General features: G+C 57.5%; 1 protein-coding gene and 1 pseudogene across 1 annotated transcript in view; one reads left to right on the top strand and one right to left on the bottom strand.

The window, feature by feature from the left end:
• Positions 1-1,797, top strand: part of LOC119094325 (phenoloxidase-activating factor 2-like) — a 3,459-nt pseudogene extending 1,662 nt beyond the window's left edge.
• Positions 1,798-4,757: 2,960 nt separating this feature from the next.
• The window catches only part of LOC119094326 (irregular chiasm C-roughest protein-like), a 34,111-nt gene continuing 18,789 nt past the window's right edge, over positions 4,758-20,079 (bottom strand). The window contains exons 3-13 of the mRNA XM_037217394.1: positions 19,445-19,650; positions 17,334-17,437; positions 15,608-15,855; positions 14,688-14,850; positions 13,888-14,024; positions 10,937-11,195; positions 10,435-10,593; positions 6,833-6,955; positions 5,803-6,002; positions 5,226-5,401; positions 4,758-4,863 (exon numbers count right to left, since the gene is read on the bottom strand). Coding sequence (XP_037073289.1) covers positions 4,758-4,863; positions 5,226-5,401; positions 5,803-6,002; positions 6,833-6,955; positions 10,435-10,593; positions 10,937-11,195; positions 13,888-14,024; positions 14,688-14,850; positions 15,608-15,855; positions 17,334-17,437; positions 19,445-19,650 — 1,881 coding nt within the window. The remainder of the gene's footprint in view (positions 4,864-5,225; positions 5,402-5,802; positions 6,003-6,832; positions 6,956-10,434; positions 10,594-10,936; positions 11,196-13,887; positions 14,025-14,687; positions 14,851-15,607; positions 15,856-17,333; positions 17,438-19,444; positions 19,651-20,079) is intronic.

The raw sequence follows: 20,079 nt of genomic DNA on the forward strand, positions 1-20,079 counted from the left end.
ACCCACTCACGCTAGTCCCCTCACCCTCCACTCTAGTCCCACACTCACTCCACACCGTCCACTCACTCCACTCTAGTCCACTCAACCCTGAGCGCCCTAACCGGCGTCCTCGTCCGCTTCGCAGACGGTTGTCAACAACCAGCTGCAGTGCGCCAGCCAGTACCAGGAGCTGTGCTGCCCTCCCGCCTCGGGCGGCGGCGGCGGTGGCAGCGGCGTGTACCCCGTGCAGCCACAGCCCACGTACTCGGCGTGCCCGGCGGCGTCCGCACGCCAGTGCGGCCGGCGCACCTCCATCCCGGTGCCCGGCTACAACAAGCAGCCGGCCGAGGCGCACTTCGGCGCCTATCCGTGGGTGGCGACCATTCTGCGCGAGGGCGACGCCTACGTCAGTTCGGGCGTGCTCATCGATAGCCAGTGGGTGCTGACGGTGGCCCACCACGTCAACAAGTACAAGAATGACTACTCTAGGCTCAAGGTACGGGCCGCTCGGATGTATTGGGGCTTTTCTTACATGTCCAGGTATGCAGTGTAGTGTATGTCGAGTGTGCATGGTTTTTCCTTAACTTGTCTTGTTTTTGTTGCTGTGTGTGTAGGTTCCGTCCATCGGAAGTAGCAATGTATTCTGAAAGTGATCAGGTGAGTGAAAATGGTTTATACCAGCAGTGCTGAGTCGCACTTCAACACAAATGTGCGAATCTAATCTGCGTTATATGCCTTTAAATCCATGACATGTCTCCATACAAATTTCGCGTGTGATCAGAACTGCAGCAACCGTTTGCGTGTTTTGTTCTCGAAAGTCAAATCACTTGCCTATGACCAGACTGGCGGCCACTGACTGTCCTCCACCCGGCAGATCCGCTTCGGTGAGTGGGACGCCAGCGACCCGAAGCACGAGCCGTGCGCGCACGAGGAGCGCACCGTCTCGCAGATGATCGTGCACCCGTACTTCAACTCCGGCAACCTGCCAGCAGGACTGGCGCTGCTGCGGCTCTCACAGCCGCATCTACCTGCAGAGCCTGCCGCCGATCAACACCGCCTGTCTGCCAGCCGCCGGCCAGAGCTTTGACTATCAGCGCTGCTGGGTGGCCGGCTTCGGCACAGGACGCGTTCGGCGCGCAGGGCCAGTACAGCTACATTCAGAAGGAGGTGGACGTGCCGGTCGTTGCCGCAGGACACGTGTCAGTACCAGCTGCGCCAGACGCGGCTCGGCGGCGACTTCCGGTTGGACTCGCGCGCCTTCATCTGCGCCGGCGGCGAGGAGGGCAAGGACTCGTGCGAGGGCGACGGCGGGGCACCGCTGGTCTGCGACGACGGCTCCGGCCGCTGGACCGTGGCCGGCCTGGTGGCCTGGGGCGTCGGCTGCGCTGAGGCCAACCGGCCCGGCGTCTACGTCAACGTGGCCCTCGTACGGTCGACGGGTTGCGGAACCAGATCGGCTACAGGGGTTGAGACGGCGGCCGAGGCGGCGGCGCGGCTGGCAGGCTGGCAGGCTGGCAGGCTGGCAGGCTGGAAGACTGGGAGGCTGGTACCTGAGAGGCTGGGCAGCTGGGGAAGCTGGGAAGCTGGGAGGCCGCGGATTTGTGAGGCCGGGGGCTGGCGCAAAAGTGTAGCTACACGTGGGTTTGGCCACAGCTGTTCAGCAGATTGTACTACAGCAGCTCGGGATGTGTCTCAGCAGCTCAGCAACCAAGCAGCTCGGGATGAGTCTCAGCAGCTCGGGATGCGTCTCAGCAGCTTGGGAATGTGTCTCAGCAGCTCAGCAGCCAGCAGCTCAGGATGAGTCTCAGCAGCTCGTGATGCGTCTCAGCAGCCCAGCAGCCAGCAGCCCGGGATGCGTCTCAGCGGCGCAGCAGTTCAGGATGTGTGATCGTTAGTCCACCGCTGGGTGCTTCTCAAGCAGCTCAGCTGCTGGAGATCTTGCTTAGCAGCCCCACGGGCTGGAGTTATTCCTCGCAGCTTAGCGTATGGAGTGATAAGGAGCGTGCACGGAGTGGCACAATCTACGCACTCGATCACAAACTCAGCCAGGGATGCGTGTCACGTGACCTCAACGCTCATGCTCGAACTGGATCTTGGCCACGGGCCGCCAGGCGAGTTCCATTGAGTACTGCACCGCTCACCGTTAATACATACGGCGCAATTCTATCCAAAGTGTTGCATGTAACGAAGGAGGAATATCCTCATATCAATTACCAAAGGGCCAAAACTCACCACATTGCTTGTTATAGTCATCGTGGCCGAGTCTTAGCTCGTTAGTCATGGACATGTACAGGCGGGTGTCACTCCTGCCTTCGCTGTCGATGACATATTTCAGGATGTACTTGCGGTTTTGGCCGCACAGACCTGTAATGCCTGATCGGTGGACAGCGAGAGCAGTGATGTCAGCGATGGGTCGCGAACCAGAACGTGGTGAGCACTGGGGCACCAGCTGCTCGCTGTGATATCCACTTCCGTAAGTCCCGGTCATGGGATGGGCATACGAACGACTCCTGATTCTGTGGCCGTGACCACGGAACCATAACATATGTTCAAACAGAAATACAAAAAATGGGACGGAAATCTGACGCAAGCGCACCCCTCACCCCCACCGCCCTACGTGAGATTCCGTTTTGTAGCACAAGGCTTGGCCAGGGGCTGTCCGCCGTGGCCATCCTACGAAACAACTCTGAAGTCAGTGGACTCCTTTACAGTACTGACATTCATTCTCACACGATATAAGATCGTGCTTAACATTTATGAATTGAAAAGGGTAAACGTTTAACGTGCTTTGTGAAAATCGTGGTAGGGCTGTGAGCGCGTTAGTTTTATTTAAATTCATGTGCGATCCAGGGTAGAACCCAGGGTAGAATAACTTAATTGTCAGCAAGCAGTTGGAAGTATGGGACAAAACACCTATATATTTAAGCACGTATTTCTGCACTGAACTGGTCAGACTTTGACAAACCACGAAGAAAGTTGGCGCGTTGGCCAGCTCCCCGAGCAACAACCTAACAGACATAGGAGTCCCCATTACGCAATAAAACACCAGCGCTGCACGTCACTGGCGGCACCGCTGTGGGACCGACCCCCTAACAGACGGTCCGGCAGAGCGGGCTGTGCGACCGTGACCTGCTGCAGCGCCGGCGCCCCCGCGGACCCGCGCCGGTGAACTTGACCTAGTTAGCAGGGGCGGGGCAGTCGCTGCAGACCCCGTTTGACACGTCTCGGACTGGCTTATTCGGACCGTGTAATCGTGAGCGCTGCTAATGGCATTCAGCTCCGCCGCGGGGACGTCGTGTGGGCCGGTGAAAGGCCTACGTCGTCTAACGCAGTCATCCCTTCCATCCGTCGAAGGGCGGTGGTGACGCCGCCAAAAAGCTTCAGCTGGATTGTAAGTGAAGCACTCAGATCGTCTCTAGATCCCAGATGGAAAGCGTCGTGGTTGCTGAGCGTGCCCGCGAAGCTCGTGGTTTCGGGAGCCAAAAATTCTCTTCGGCTCAATATATCCTTGCGTGCTAGTATTTGTTGGCACAGTGCGCTTCAGTTCATGGTACGCGCAACTGACAACTCAAAGCGAACTGAAGCATGCTGTTCTTGGAGTATAGGCACACTATTTGCATGCTGTGTCGTATATTCCTGTTGTTTTAGCATATCTTTCAAAAAGACAGCGCGAGAATCCTGTAGTGGAAATGTGTTATTGGCCACTTCACCCCTAGCACGTAGCCCAAACCCAGGTGAGGGTACTGATTGAATTAGCCCGGCTGACATCTTTAATAACGAACACCCATATTTTTACAACTCGTCCTGTGTTTTTCTCGGGGACAAATCCCAGAGTGCTTTGATTAGTACCATTATTTAAAGTTTTAAAAAACCGTTGTTGAGTTGGTACGGCGCACTGAATGCTCGTCACTCAACTGCGCTGTCCCCCTTAGACCTGACCCTGTCGCCGACACCACGGCGTGCGCATAGCTCACACCACAAACGACACATTCATGCATGCCCGGGTCCACACGAAACAACGAAGGCACCTAGCAATGTATTTACAGTTATCACAGTCACATGTTCAGCGATACAAAACGTCCCCCTTCGACCGCGGCAGAGGCGCCACTCCACGCCTCTGGCCTCAGCTATTGCCCTCCGCCGCAGCACGCCGCGAGGCTGACTGAGCGCCGACCCGGAGCACAGAACAACCGAACGACCACGAAAAACTAGCCGAACAACAATAAACGATCGTCTGCCCTAGCATCAGCAGACGCTGAGCAAGGGCTCCGCGGATGGGACGGGTACACTGGGGCAGTCTGCCTGGCATGCGCGGGGTCATAGTAACGAATGTTTACCTGCGCACCAACAACAGAACAGACAGCAACAAATCATTCATCCAAAGCGCGCTGATGCATCCAAGCACGATGGTGGCAACGCACGGTATAAGCCTCTGACGCAGGTTTAGCGATCCGGTTCATTGCAAACTGCTCGTTCTGGGATTGATCGGGTGTGACACGCGCAGTAGCAGCAGTCCGGTATGTTATATCTGGGACACATGACGCGACACGGATGTCAGCAGTGACATCCCGCCGTCAGTCTACACGACTCTGATGTACTTACACTTACACCAGGGCACCTCTACCTCACCTGATATCACACGGCAGTAACTGCGGTCTCAGCGTCACGCCTCAGGCGCCTCTGCAAGCGACACCAGAGCACAGTGTGCCACCCACCTGCTCTCGTCCCCTCACATCAGTCCGATGAACGCGCCCCTCCCCCCTGCACTCACAACTGCGTCACACGGGCGTCGCCATGGTCCCCGGTTTCATCTGCACGTCCTGGGCGTAGGAGGGTCGCGGTGGGTCTGCGTACCGGTCCACGTGCGCCCGGCCCCGCCCCAGGCTGCCGACCGGGCCGCGGCCGTACGCCGCGGCGGCGTCCACCGCATCCGCAGTGCCGTCTGGCGGCCGCAGCGCCAGGCGGCCGGCGGCGTCGTCGGCCGCGTAGTACCCGGTACGGCCCGCCAGGGGCGCTGCCGACCGTCTCGTCGTACGGCGCGCCGCTCAGCCTCTGTGAGGCGCTCGAGGTGTCGCTCACGTCCTGGGAGTAGTAGCTGGGTCGGTGGGCCAGGCCCGGCGACGGCGCCGCCTCGGGCGCCGGGTATCCGGCTGCCCGGCGCCCGCCTGGGCCGCGTAGTACGCCGGCTGGCCGCGGCACAGACTCGTCTCCTGCGGGTAGTAGGTCGGCTGCGGCGGCGGTGCCACGCTCTCGTGGGCCCGTAGTAGTGCTGGCTGTGCGACGGGCTGTCAGCCGGAGGGCGGGCGCCGAACTCAATTGGCGTGCTCGCGTGCAGCATGCGCTGCTGGCCGCCCGGCTTGTGCAGGTAGCCATTCTGGTCGTAGGGAGGGTACATTCCCGTGCCGTTCTGCGGCATCGCCTCCTGTGAAAGAAGAAGCGTGTGAATACAGTGAGGTAAAGCATTGTTTACGTCACAGCGGGATACGCGAATATCCCGATTTTGGGACAGCAGTTGAACCGTACTGAACGTGCTACCCTGCGGCGCGATCCTGAAGTTCAGGGACAAACTTCTCAATGCCGGCAGCTGGACAAGCAAGTGCTTTGATCCGCATCAGCAGTTTTAAAGCAAATGCCTCTTTGTCAAGCACACCGCCATCACAACTGCAGCGTGTCTGTCCGTTCACTTGCAAGCTCAGCACAAAAAAACAATTATTCGGCCGCATGGCAGTAACGCGACCAGGCCCGTCCGCACGGCACGCCAACAGCTAATCATTCCACCGTCACCAGTGGCGTGTCAAATGGCCGCGTAGGGCTCGACCGCACCTTGTCGAAGGGCGGGAAGGCACGCTCGTCGCTGTGCTGCTCGTAGAGGGCGCGGTGGCCGGGGTAGTGGGCGCCGTCCCAGCGGTCCGTGATTACTTGACCCGATCCCGACGACGACGTGCGGATCTCGACCTTGAGGTCGGAGCCCGATGAATTGGCGTCCGCCGTTGGCTTGACCGTCTTGTCAAACACCACTGGCTCTGCGGGCGGGTGGAGGGGTCAGGACGAGCCGCGAGCGCCGGAACGTCCCAGCACGATGGAGACAGAGCAAAAATGCGATGTGACCATCAGACATCGAAAGTTCAGCCCGTCCTTCAGGACACTGTAAAGCTAAGCTGTCGCACAGATCACTAAGTAACATATCATTTTTGGTCATCACTGAACAATGCCAACGTCACAACAGATTCGCGTGGTGGGGCCATCGACAAAGCTGTCGTCAAAACAACTGACATCTTCTAAATCAGAACATGAAAAACCACCTTGTAAACCATTGTAATACCGTGTGATCCACAGACTTATCTCACTGAATCTATTCTGCCCAGGATAAAGACGGAAATCCCTCTCGCCATAAATCGCGTTACGTCCAATCAGTGATCACCTCGGGCGTCTCTAAGACCCAAGGCGCCATATCAAAACAACCGCCTCAGTGACATGACGTTTGTTTGCAATTGTAAGCAAACGATTATCAAGGTCCTGCCATTAACAGTTCCTTGAAAGGAATAACCTTTCTGTGAATGTAACCGGTCGCCGACGCTCAACTATCACCCAGTGTACATGGAAAACAGGCTCGTACCGTGAATCGAGGCCAGAGCATAGGTAATCCGACCACATACATGCGTAAGCCCTGCTCTGATAGACACGAATAATCCTTCTCAGTGACGTGTAGGTGAAGCATCGACCCGAATCAACGTGCACGAATGCTTAATGCCATGAAAAACGTATTTAAAAATGGCAATTGCAACTACAAAGATGGCAACGAAAAATGCGGCCCGTCGACTTGACGGTAACGCTGGCTGAAGCACACACCGACCTGTCGGCACGTCCTTAGCACGGCGGCGATGACGCTGGCACATGATGATCACCAGGATGATGGTGGTGATGACGATGATGCCCCCAATCACGATGGTCAGGATGACGAGCAGCGGAAGCTCTCCTGAAAGATATGGTTCGTGTCGTCACCTGCGCAAAACCTCGACACTGGGCTGAACCTTCAAACATGCAAGCAAGATATATCTCTCTTGAGAGGCCATGCCACCCTCTCCACATTTGTCTCGGCCTACATGCATTTATAGAAAATCCCAATGTTGGCAAAACTGGTCTATGAAAACTCGTATAATTTGGGGAAATCTGCTCTTCGCCCTTCCGCTGCGAGGAAAAACATGTGCCTCCGCTAGTGAGAAGACGTGATGCTCGTGATGACATCTGGTCACTGAAGAGCATCCCAGGATGGTGCCCATGGCGCCCATTCACGCCAAAAATAACAGACCCGACGGGGGCGCTGTGGTAACATCTGCGCTTTAGCCAACCAGCGAGGCCTTAAGGACTAATCCGTTGTCTGCGTGCACCAACCGGCTAGTTGTTTTTTTTTGGGGGGGGGGGGGATTCAGAACGGAATCACGCAGGCCATGGATGAACCGGTTTGGTCGCCATTTACGGCGCTATGGCGGCGCGGCCACCTTTGCAATCCAACATAGACTCATGTCACCACATTCGGTCGGCAGCTTGCATCCATTTTCTATCACTCCATTGTGGTGCATACAACTGTAACCAGACGACGCTGAGTGCTGCAAGGTTTGAACGGGCGCAAGTATGCCTTGTAGTACCACTGCGTCTGCAGTCAAGCATTTAACTTCGACTCATTCCAAAATGTGATGGCAAATTCGGATTGGGTGGAAGTTGAAGCTCAGAGATAGCTATTCGGATGTTGCGAAATACTCAAACTCTCACAGAAAAATAGCCAAAAACAAGGAGCAGGCATTTTGAGCTTCAACAGCAGCACATTCACAAGGTGGATTTACACAAATTTGCTTAGGATGCAGAAGCATGAGTTCAACGAAAACATTAACAACCCTACGCTATGAGTTACAAAACGAAACATTTTCCAACCTTATGATACTATTCATAGAAAGAGCTTATCTTTTTTACTTCTGAATTCAGATTTCCATCAAATCTTTTCTCAGGATAATTTAAATACCGTCATATGTGTAAGCTTGGGATCATCGCACCGTAAAATTACGACGGTAGTCCTACACCGCAATGTACACCATTAATCGTGATATAAGCAAGCAGGGCTTTGAGCTCTGGATGTTCGTCGTCATAAATTGTGAGTTTCTCTGTGGAAAATAATCGGCCTTCCATAAACCAGAAGATACTGGCTAACCGACGTTATCAAGCATTCACTGGCTATGGTATGATTGATGGCATGCTTGTGCTTATGGTCCCGAGTGATTATGACCACAGATTTGGAACGTCGAAATTTCTCAATAAAAACAACTCTTGCTTGACAAGGTTGTCCAACTACTACCTCCTGGTGCGCTGAAGCTTCGATATTTTCAACTAAATAACTCCCAACCTATGATGAGGAAAAACGAAGAAGGTAAAGGTAAGTAAAAACGAAGAGGTAAACACTCGCCCTACTTACATCAAGCACCAATTCTACGAATTGCCGCAAAATGTATGTGTTCACCCTCAAGAACAGTATCTAACATATTTCACACTCATAATTTTCACTACTAATATCGACGCCTCTTGCTGCTCTTCTTTCAATCCGCAAACAGTTGGAAACATATGTATAGGTGTCACGGATTATATAAATGCATTTGAGTATCGATTTTTTTAAATATTCGGACACCGAAATCAAACCAATTGTTCACCACTGTCTCTCAATCGGCATAAGCAAATGAAGTGGAGTTGGTGAAAAAGTGAAACACAATATGTCATATCTGGAACGTCCCGGTGGCTCAGTTGGTTAGAGATCACCTGATCACCCGTGGCGCGGGGGACGCCTCAGGCGCTCGCTATTTGCCCTCGACAGATATAGCCTGCGGCCGGTGGCAGCAGCTGCACTAAAGGTCAGGCGACATCAGAGGGCACGGCGTACCGGGCCGAGCATTGCGGTATATTTAACTTTTGCCATCAAATGCTGCCGTTGACCTGGAATTGCGCGATTGGATGGTGGGTGTCAGAGCTCACAACAAGCAATGCTTAGCGAAAGCTCTGAGCTCATAAATCCATATCCATCTATTCAAAAGGTTCTGGTCAACTTTTACAAAATATCCCCACAGCATAAAACAACGCATATTGGTAGTATTTCGGGCTGCATGCAATGATGGTTACTTCCAAAAAATAATCAAATAAGTACGACGTCCTCCAAACAAGTGTGATGACGATGAAACTGGCGTTAAGGATTACGACCATTTTACAATGAATGTATGACGACGTTTGGCGAGTAGAGTGGAAGATATGCCCTATGTACTGGATCAAAGGTCAGTCAACATGCTCAGCAGCAAACCACGTCAAATATTCGTGCCTCCTGCGGTTCGCAAACACGTGTAACAAATGACACGCACGCAGACATTTTACAGCACGCTGGATTTACAACAAATGAAACCCATAGTAGCATTCAAACGTAAACCGGACTAAAGCGCGTGTTTTTATCGGCGCTGATCTCCCAGCATTAGGTCCAGAGAACAGCAGTAAACGTCAAAGCCACCCAGCAAAGCTCCTGTTGCGATTGCAGCGACAGCAGGCCTGCCTCGCTGCTGGGTGGCGCCCATACGGCCGCTCGAGGTGGGACATGGCTGCTTCGACGCCGCCGAACTAAGTGATCGGACAGCGATAGAGCAAGGGTCGGGATTCCACGGCACCGATGGGAAGTAGCCTCCCCTGCCCACCCGGGTGCCTGCCCACTCACCAGGGTGAAAATGAGCCCATCGCCACCGCACACCTTCGTAGCTCAAGGCCGAGCCTGTCGCTCGTGCCAACCAACAATATTTTTGCTGGAATTTACCGAAAGTACGCGGTCGTTGTGTCAGCGGACAGGTAAGTTCCATGCAATGCACAAGCCTGCGAGATAACGGAAAAACGAATTCGCTTTCAGTTGCAATGGGGCACCCGTGCATTGCGGCGACACGAGTCCTTGTTGACCGACTCAGCCCGCCCAGCAGCCGCAGCCAACCGGCATGTGCCTGCTCCGCACCCTGGCACTTTCCGTCATCTAACCCGCCACCGACGATCAAGAATGACTGACATCCCGTATACAGCGTTCGATGCGTTTGTTTCCTGTATGTACCCCTGTCGACAGATCTGTGCGCAAGTTCTTCGCCACCCAATTGTGTGTGATGAATGTTCGCTGCTTGCGCGATATGTGAGGTTTAAGCCGCGTTTAGCCCGTGACCGATCATACCTATCAAAGTCCGACCAAAACCACAGACAGATGATTGATGTCCACGTCACGTCTGGTCTTGAGCCTTCGTAAAAACATACGTCCCAGTCTAAATTGCCGAGTTCGCTACCTTGGATACCAGCGTTGTCTGGCAGGTGGCGGACGCCGGGTCCGTCCCGCTCCCACCGGGCAGTAGCAGAGCGTCATCCGCCGCTCGTGAGCACCACCGGCCACCCGCTGGTACTCACGCTGCTTCTCCAGGATGACGAGCGCCGAGTCCGTGCCGTAGGTGTTGGTGACGGAGCAGTTGTACAGGCCAAAGTCCTCCTCACGGGCGTCGGGGATCACGAGCAAGCTGCGGATGCCGCCCACGACGACCTCCTCCACCACGGCGCAGTGGCCGGCGTCTGCGCAGTCGTGAGGAAGTAAGGTTACCACCGCGTCAGCGGTGGTTCGGCCTCTCCCCACCGCGAATGTTACACTGAGGAAAGGGGACACCGCAGGACAACGCTGTTAACCTCCTCATGTCAGGGCGGTGGTTCAAATTCCCGGCATGCAAGCGCGCTCACAATTCTCCACAACTCGGCGAGTGTGAGCAGTGGTTTTTGACCCGACTCCAACAAACGAACAGACGTGGCACACCTCTATGAACTGCCTTACACCTCCCCCAGCACACGCCTCCTCAAGCCCGCCCAAACCAGCCCCGCCCCACCGCTCCGGGCCCTGTCCCGCCGGCGGCCGCTCACTGACCGAGCGGCACGGGCTGGTTGTTGAAGAGCCAGGTGACGGCCGTGGGTGGTGGCACGCTCGCCACGCTGCACTCCAGGTGCACCAGCTGGCCGGCAGTGCCGCGCTGGGTCGGCGGCGCCGTGACGCGCGGCGGCGCGCGCACGAAGAGGCGAATCTGGCGCGACACGGCCGGGTGGTGCTCGCCCGAGGTGCGACATTCGTAGAGGCCAACCGTGTCGGCGGAGGCGACCAGCGTCAGGCGGCGGCCGGTGCCCACCGGCTGTGGACAGGCGGGGCGGAGGTCAGGTCACGGGTCAGGTCAAGGCACCTGCGCAAGACGACTGTGTCCGCGGAGCAGGTCAGGCGACAGGGTCAGATCCGCTCGTCGGAGGTGAGTTTCGCGTCGATGCACGCCAAATCACTTAACTGGAGCGATCCTTGGAGTGATCTGGAGTGATCTGGAGATACTTTAGTGGAGTAAGATCACTTTGCCCACTTGACTCCCTCGCCTCATTCTCCCACTGCGGAGGGACGCTGTGTGCCCGCATATGTGCGTTGGCTTCTCGACAATGCGCGATCCCAGGATCACAATCCAGAGAGGAAGTCGACCGCTCTGGCCGTTTAGTTCTACGTACGGTGTATGGCACCGTACGTAGTGTTGAACATGCTGAGGTGCTGGACACTTAGAGACGCTCTCGCAACATTTTGAGAGCTCTCCTCACATTTCAAAGCTCTGCTATTTGCTGCGACGCACGGCTATTTGTCGGACGAACACCCAGAGTAAACACGTCGAGTACTGCTTTGTGCTAAGCCAAGCCCGGCAAGCAGAGCTGCAGCGCCGCGAATGCTTGCAAAATAAGAGACACCGCTCCTTGAAATATATCCAGCCGGCGCCAACGAGAACCGCATGAATTCCCCGTAACGTACGCAATCTGCATGCAAACTGGGAGCCGGGTGGCAGGAGATGGGGCTGTACCGCCCATCTGTACCTGATGTTTTTGCATTCACTGCTAAAAATGAAGTCATGACCTAACTGCACCGGTCGTGAGTGCGAGAGGATGTCGCGACGCGGCCTCATCCCGCCGCGCAAAAACGTGCACGCCAAGCAGTACGCGCGATTCATCTCGGGACACAAATCCCGAGAACCGGTTCCGCCATTATGTTTTGTGGGCTGCCGTGACCGGGCCGTGTTTCTGTAAATGCCGGAAACGAGTGACGGCCGCGAGCGCGTCGGGCCGGAGCCGGCGCGGTCGGCCGGCTGCAGCGGCGGTGGCGGCGACGGCCGGTGTGAAAATTGAACGACCACTCGCCAGAGATGGGAGCAGTTGCCAGCCGAGAGTAGCCCGTAATTGCGGCCGACATGCGAGGGGTGCACCCGTGGCCGCCGTGTCGCGGCGGAGCAGGACGGCGGCCATCGCGGCGCAGACGAGCTGGGACCGCGAGTGGGGTCACTGACCTGACGGTTACAACCCTGCACGGCGTGGAGTACGGCCAGGGGCCCACCGGGTGCACGCCATGCAGACTGAGAGTATATGAGGTAACGCCCGGGGAGGCGGGCCATCACAACAACGTGAGGCGCCAAATCGCGGTGGCTGGCAGCGACAGAACTGGATGGGGACCAGTCCAACGACTGGAAGGGGAACTAGGAGAGATTGCCGGGCATTCAGGATGGTATCTCTCCGCTGCAGTCACTGCGGCTTCATCTAACTCAGCCTTGTTAAAACATAACCGCTCCACGTAGAGTATATCTGACTGACAACAGTTGCAATCCAAAGCAAGCTCTGGTCCTGCACATCCTTCTACCCGCGTCAGCACAGATCAAACCAAGGCCGTTCTGATAAAAAAAAGCACTCTAAACCAAGGCAGCTCTGCCCGGCCGCACGGGTGAGTCACAGCACTCAAACCGCGGCAGCCGCTGGTCACGACAGCCCAGCACTCTGCGGTCCTGCGCGACGGCGGCCCGACCAGCGCGTCCCCAAGCTTGAGCCGCCGGCTCGGCCTGGGGCTCGAGCCGTCGGCGGAGGCCGCCGGCCGACCTTGCGTCTCACGCGGCGTGACGCGCCCCCGGCCTGGCGTGACGCGCCCCCATCAGCCGCTGCAATCGGCCGCGACCAGTGGGGTCAGCCCCGTGACCCGCGCCGACCGGCGACATTCCGCGCTCGCCAGAGGCGGCGTCAGGACCGCACTCCGGGGGAGGGAGCAGTGCGGGTGGCAGGAGCGCGCGCAGATGGGCTGTGAGCGGAGGATGGGATGGGGTGCCGGCGTGGTGTTTCAAGAGTGAGGGTGGTGGGGAAGGGACGTCTGGCACGCTGCGTGCGCCCCTGCACGTGCAATAGTCCGACGCACGCAATATCCGCGCAGGGTGATAGTTACGTGTACGCCGGCTTGTAATAACCTTTTTTTGCAATCGAGGGAGTTTACTGACGCTTTTCGCCTGTCAGCGCACCCCACTCGCAGACGTTCATCAGCGAGCTGTACCACCCAGGCCGGCAAGACCCGCGCATAACAGGCTCCTGCCACGACATCCACCGGAGCCTCGATACCCAAGCGGTGCGTATCGCGACCGTGCGGTATGTCAGGCATCCCCCAACACCGGTGAGGCCGGTGCTGCGCTGCAAGGAATTCGAAACATGTGCCGGGTAAGCCACGTTAGGTTCCTGACCGGCCAGCCGACAACCTGCAAGCACGGCAGACTTCTGTCGACGCCCACATCGGTAAGTCAGCACGTCGCCTCGGTCCGCAAGGCTGCCGTCGCGCTGGCGGTTAGCCACTGTTTTACAGCGCTGTTTCCTGAGTGAGCAGCACGGGCGGCTTCAGGCACAGTGTGCTTATTCAGCGGAGCCTGTCGCGTGTTCCCTGAATCCTCTTCCATTCTCGGACGCAGGATTCACCCTCTTCGCACCCAACGCCCGCCTGCCGTCGCTCCAGCAGCGACTCCCCGCCGCACGACTCGCGGCGCCGCGGTGACTCACCTCCGGACAGGCGTCGCACTCGCGCCTGACCCAGCTGACCTCGGGCGCCGGGTTGGCGTCCACGTCGCAGAGCAGGGTCGCCTCCTGGCCCACGGCCGCGGCCACGTCCCGCGGCTCGGTGCGGAAGCGCGGCGCGTCTGCGGACAGCGCGGGGCGCGCGGGTCAGTCATTCCCAGTCCGTACAATGGCGGATTGTTTTATTGTCCGCCAGCGAAGCGGCGCAGCAGGCCATGCTTTTGGCCGCGTCCGCGTCGTAGACGGTAATTAATCGGCCGTTGCGGTCATTTTTCCGACGACATTAACGTCTAATCTGAGTTCTCGGCTTGGTGCAGGCGGTGCGGCCGCCGCTAAGGGCTGGATCTGTTACATGGCAGGGGTAGATAAGCGAGTTTTTTGCCGAGCGCTGCGGCGTGGTACGACGAGGCATGGGCGGGTAGACAGTTATGAAGCTCGAGGATGAACGGGGGGCGGGGAGCATCAGGAAGCCTGGTAGCATCACGGCGGCCAGCACTGCTGCTCGCTGCGGCTGTCGAGAAAGCCGGGTCTGACTGGATCCGGCGGCAATACGAGGGGCGGCACGGGTGATCATAGGTTACACATGCACAAAAGCAGGCGCACTGATAACCAGTCAGCGCTCTCGACACACAGAGCCAAGGCTGACCTGGCGCCGCATGCACCGACCGTGTTAAACCGTCAGCAACCGGGAGCTGCCCCACACCGCACTGCCACTGACGCTCAAAGGTCCGCAGCCAGCACCTCAACTGATTTCGTGGGACGCCCCGCCGCCGCCAGTCACTCACAGAGCACGTTTATCTGGGTGGCGTCGCTGCCCGTGCCGGCGGCGTTGGTGACCTGACAGAGCACGGAGGCGTTGTCCAGGTGACGGCCGACGGCGCGCAGCGTCGTGGAGCTGTCGGTCTGGCCTGGCAGCGGCTCGCCGTTCACGAACCAGCGATACCGAACCTGTGACGTCAGCGGCCGGCGTCAGGGCGGCCTGCAGGCGACCTTAACCGCAGATCGGACGGCCCCATCGTCAATCGTCGCCATCTCGCCGCAGGTGGCCGGCGCGCGAGACTCGGCTCAGCTCGGGTCGGCCCGCCCGGCCGTGCCTCGCTCGGCGGAGACCGGGCCCCGACACGACACCGCGCGCCATTGTCCACAGTCGGGCCTCCGCCACTGACGAGCGCCGGCAGACCAGCACCGTTACCTCGGCCGTGCCGCAGGTAAGCGCCTGCACCGGCCGCGGCGACGGCGGCCCCACCGCGCCCACCGATTACCACATGGGCTGACCTTTCTACCTGCTGGTGGAAGCGGGCTCAAGGGCACCAGCACCACTCATCCGCTCACGGAGGGTGGTGGACATCACGTGACTCTAGGCTGGGTTCATTATCCCAAGGGGATGGATAGCACGCCGGACAGCTGCACCACGGCTCCAACACCGGAGCGGTGCGTACAGGCCGTCACATTCCCACAATGATTCGGACGGTCATATCATCAATCACAAGACAATGACCATAATCAAACAGAAATTCGACGTAAGTAAGAAGAGCCGTAAGCTGCCGCCTGATCACTCAGCATTAAGAGCTTTAGTGCTGAAAATGGCCGGCTTCAATCAGTCGGGACGAGTCTGTTGACAGCCGTCCTAAATGTCAACCACAAAGTCAAGAGCATTTTCCACGCCGGCGCCCGCCTCGCGCCCGCTCCTTCGCCAGCGCCTCACCTGGCCGGGGTTGGCCGTGGCGCGGCAGTGGAGGGTGACGTCATCAAACTCGGCGGCGCGCGCCCGGTCGGCGCTGACGCTGACCTCCGGCGGGAACGTGACCTGCAGCCGGACGGCGGCCGTCTGCGGCCGAGTGAGCGCCGCGTTGTGCGCCCGACAGGTGACGGTCGTGTCGTGGTGGGCCGGCGCCGCCGTCAGCACCAGGGTGGAGCGCACCACACTCCGCTTGCCGTCGGCATCAGCGCCGACTCGGTGGAGGTGCCGTTCTCGAGGATCGCGCCGTCGCCGCGGTACCACTCGATCTGGGGAGAGGTGGGGGGGGGGGGGGGGGGGGGTTACCACGTGGCCTGGGGGCGGGCTATTATGCAGCCTGGGCAGCCTTTGGAGGGGTGTGGTTACCACTCAGTCTGGGGAGGGGGGGGGGGTTACCAACCTACTGGGGTCTGAGGGAACATACGACATGGGCAGGAAGCAGCATTTGATCTGGACACAGTTGGTTCACGTGATAACTGTCCGTGAATCATTTGCGAGTTACAAATGAACGATAATAACATGCTCTAAGCAAACGACATTAGCTTAATATCCGTATAATCTCACACTTCACTAAATCGTGATAATTTCAACCATTTTTATTAGATTGGAAACCGAGGGGAGCAAAGGAAAACGTACGATCAAGTCCGACTCAGTTAACATTGCATATGCCGGCGAAAACTGTTGAGCGATAACATAAAACATCACTCTAGTCGCACGCAACCAGCATCGATTTTCACAGTAGAATGTAAACATCTCTTCAACGCCTCGAACTCAGCACGTGAAGGACACCCCTCCCACTCGCCCACCTGGGCTTGTGTGACGTCACTTCACGCGGCCAGTTCGGGCATCACCTGGCTTTCACCTCGCGTGACCCGGCGAGTTATGTTCGCCAGTGCCGTGGAAGAGAATTGAAGCCGGTAAATGGTGTCCAGGTTATAGCCTATTCGCGTTCGGCGATGGAAACGCAGATGACCTTTGGCCGCGGTAATGACGGCTGACAGGGATGCAGAGCCGCGAAACGTCGAGAAACTCGCAGGGTGGGGCCGGCAAACGCACCTTCAGAGTCGCGACAATTGGCTCCGATTTTTATGCAGGCGTTTGGCCTGTCCATGAGTTCAACACCCCACGACCTTCCCTTCTCTTTCAGCGGCATGTCCGGGATACAGAGTCCGCCGGGTGACGGGGGCGGGGCTTGGGGGGGGGGGGGGGGGGGGGGGGAGGGGGGCGACGGATGGCGGCTTAGGGTGCTGCTGATCGCTGTAAAGGCGATGGGTTTCTGGTGGCGCGCGGCGCAGTGGAGCCCGGTACTTTCAGCTCGAATGGCTGAGTGGAGTAGAGGCGTTTTGATTCAGAGCCCAGGCATTCAGCAGACCATAATCCCGCTCTTCAAGTTTAGTGTTCAACAACAACGGCAGCGTTCCCAACTTGTATCGGCGCTGCGCCAGTTAACTCTGAATGGGTCCTCAACGCGCCATCGAGTCACAACACCGCCCACTCGTGACCAGGAGTATTTCCCCGCACGTCAACTCGCCATACCACCACAGGGAGCCAACCCCGCGGCGCCTGCCACGTACCGGGCAGGTGCCAAAAACGTCTCGACATTCCGTGGGAGTGACGGGAACCTGAGCAGGTCGAGCGAGCGGTGCGGTACTGACCTCGTGGCCGGTGGACGGCCCGCCGCGACTCCTCGCACTGGAGGCCGGACCTCCAGGGCCGGCCGCGGTCGTCACCCGGTCCCCCTGGATCACCCGCGGCGGCTCCGGCGGCACCAGGATCGTCAGGCGCGCGTCACGGGACCTGCCGCAGGACCACGATCACGGCGTCACGGAACCTGCTGCCGCTGGCGGATCGTGATCGCACGTCCAACAGGACACGAGGGGGAGTCACGATTGTGATCATCACTGGACCTGCGAGACAGTGGTGACCTTTGAGAACGGAAACCTGAAGTAAGGTTACGGTCACGAGCGCCACGAGAACCGTGGGAAAATTACTATTCGGCTCAAGGAGCATGATACAGGGACCTGAGGAGCAGTGTGATGATGCGCAGAGATGCAAGATTTTAAAAGTGCATGTCAAGACGTAATACACGAGCTTGGACATCACGGTTTTGAAAAAGACCACAGCCTTAGGCGTAACAAAGTTTGTAGGCAAACTACGCTCGTATGTTGAGCACCAAGGAATCGGATTAAGAATCCTCGCCTTCAGCATCGCTAGACCTGGGTTAGCACCAGCCTTAGGCACACATCGGACTCCGGGGAATTCACGATTTCCAAGTTCTGGCGGCGAGCGTGTGAGATACGATTTTATCGTATTTAATGGCCTTTCGATAATCATAATCGATAACTCACTAGCATATTACATAGGGACGGGACAGAAAGGCGAATGACGCCACTCAGACCGCGAACGTCGAAGGAAACCGTGCAGAATGGCAGTACCCCTTATGCGAAGGCGCAGCGCCGCACAGACACGATAGTGGATGTCGTCCATTAAGGTGAACAATGATGCGCAGTTACCGAACGACCGGGGGCGGAGAATTAAATCAGCCTGGCAGAAGATTGCCAAAAGGGGCATGTTCTCGTACATCACAATCGATGGCCCAGTCGACTGGCCAACGAAAACATCGAGATTCAGAACTGGATTTCACCACATTTAATGTGGTTCATACACGCGTTTAGAAGAGCTGGCCTTTAGGTTTGGGGAACTAGGCTGAGTGTGAGAGATATCCACACCCAAATGTGAGAAAACTGTACCCCCGTCTACCAACGTGAGGAAACGAATAATTGCAACAAACCCTTGCGTGTAATCCCTCATTCAAGACATTCATCACAGACTATGTTTTAAACCTGGGCCAATGTTCAGTGCCCGTCCGACGAACGGCTACAACTAAAGACACGACAAAAAGGAACAAATCCTTGCTTACATCGCTCCTTCAAGCTATTACGAAAATGACCAGCCTTAGCACCACCAATATTAAGTGATACGATTAAGCGTATAACTGAGGCTCATGTTCAACAAACCGGAGAAAAAAAACGTGAGAAACGTGCCGTGTAAATAACCGCAAACGTGAGTGGTGTGATTATCACAAAGCAGTTCAAAAAAATAATCGAACAGAGTGGACCATCATGAAAAAAATGCACTGAAAAGAACTGAGTGCTTATTTTAGGCCCGCTGCTTGAAAAGTTCTACAAAATTTCCGTTTTTGTTTGGTCAACTATACTCACACCAATCACAAACACGACACGGAAGGCAGCAATTATCTTCGGGCCTCAAAAATAACCTCCACCACCCTCACAGTACGGACACAATTCGCCACGCGATGCAGTTAATACCTAAATTACGGTCATTCAACCATCCACGCTCTGCACGTAAAATCGTAACTACAGACAAGCAATAATTCCGGTCGCATGGCAAAGCCCGGCCTCAGGTCTGTGCTGGCCCACGGGGCCTTCTCGCCTGATGCCCTGCTGGCCGACGGGCCTCGGGTCTGTGCTGGGCCGGCGGGGCCTTCCAACCTGATGCCCTGCTGGCCGACCGGCCTCGGGTCTGTGCTGGCCGACGGGACCTTCTCACCTGATGCCCTGCTGGCCGACCGGCCTCGGGTCTGTGCTGGCCCACGGGGCCTTCTCGCCTGATGCCCTGCTGGCCGACGGGCCTCGGGTCTGTGCTGGCCGGCGGGGCCATCTCACCTGATGCCCTGCTGGCCGGCGGGCCTCGGGTCTGTGCTGGCCGGCTGGGGCTCCCTTACCTGATGCCCTGCTGGCCGGCGGGCCTTGGATCTGTGCTGGTCAGCCGGGGCTCCCTCACCTGATGCCCTGCTGACCGGCGGCCGAGCCGACCTGACACTGGAACACGGCGTCGTCCTCCAGCGTGGCGCGCTGCACCTCCAGCGAGTAGATGCCCTCGTGGTCATCGCCGATCATCTGGTAGCGCGGGTAGCTGGGTAGGTCGCGTATGACGCCCAGGCCGAACTCGTCGCGGGTCCACTGTACCTGGCCGACTGGCTCCGACACCTGGAGAGGGGAAAAGGGGAATAAGGCGAAGGGCAGCGGGACTGAGGCGGCTCTTCGTGTCGGCTCCGGACCGGCCCCGGCAGGGGAGCACCGGGAGCGCCTCTGGGAGGTGACGTTGGCGACAACGCAGTCCACGGGGAGAGGGATCTTCACAGGCATGTCACGAACATGCCACTATGCCAAGGGAGCCTTACTGTACACCGACTGCCGGGAATACCCATGCACCCGCAAGCGCATGGGAGATCAAGCAAAATATGCAGCGCGCACACGCCGGACCTTGGTAAGCACGAAGGGTGATCTTTCCACTCGGGGGGGCGAGCCCAGATTCAAATTCGGAATGCGAAATAGTTTAGCAATCGCGTGTCACTGCTGCCTCCTGCTTCCTGATGGCCAAGCAACGAAAGGAATATGTGTGGCGCGGCCGGAAAA

This window comes from Pollicipes pollicipes, unplaced genomic scaffold (assembly GCF_011947565.3).
Source record: "Pollicipes pollicipes isolate AB1234 unplaced genomic scaffold, Ppol_2.1 Scaffold_4002;HRSCAF=4701_pilon_pilon_pilon, whole genome shotgun sequence".
Classification (NCBI taxonomy): Eukaryota; Metazoa; Arthropoda; class Thecostraca; order Pollicipedomorpha; family Pollicipedidae; genus Pollicipes; species Pollicipes pollicipes.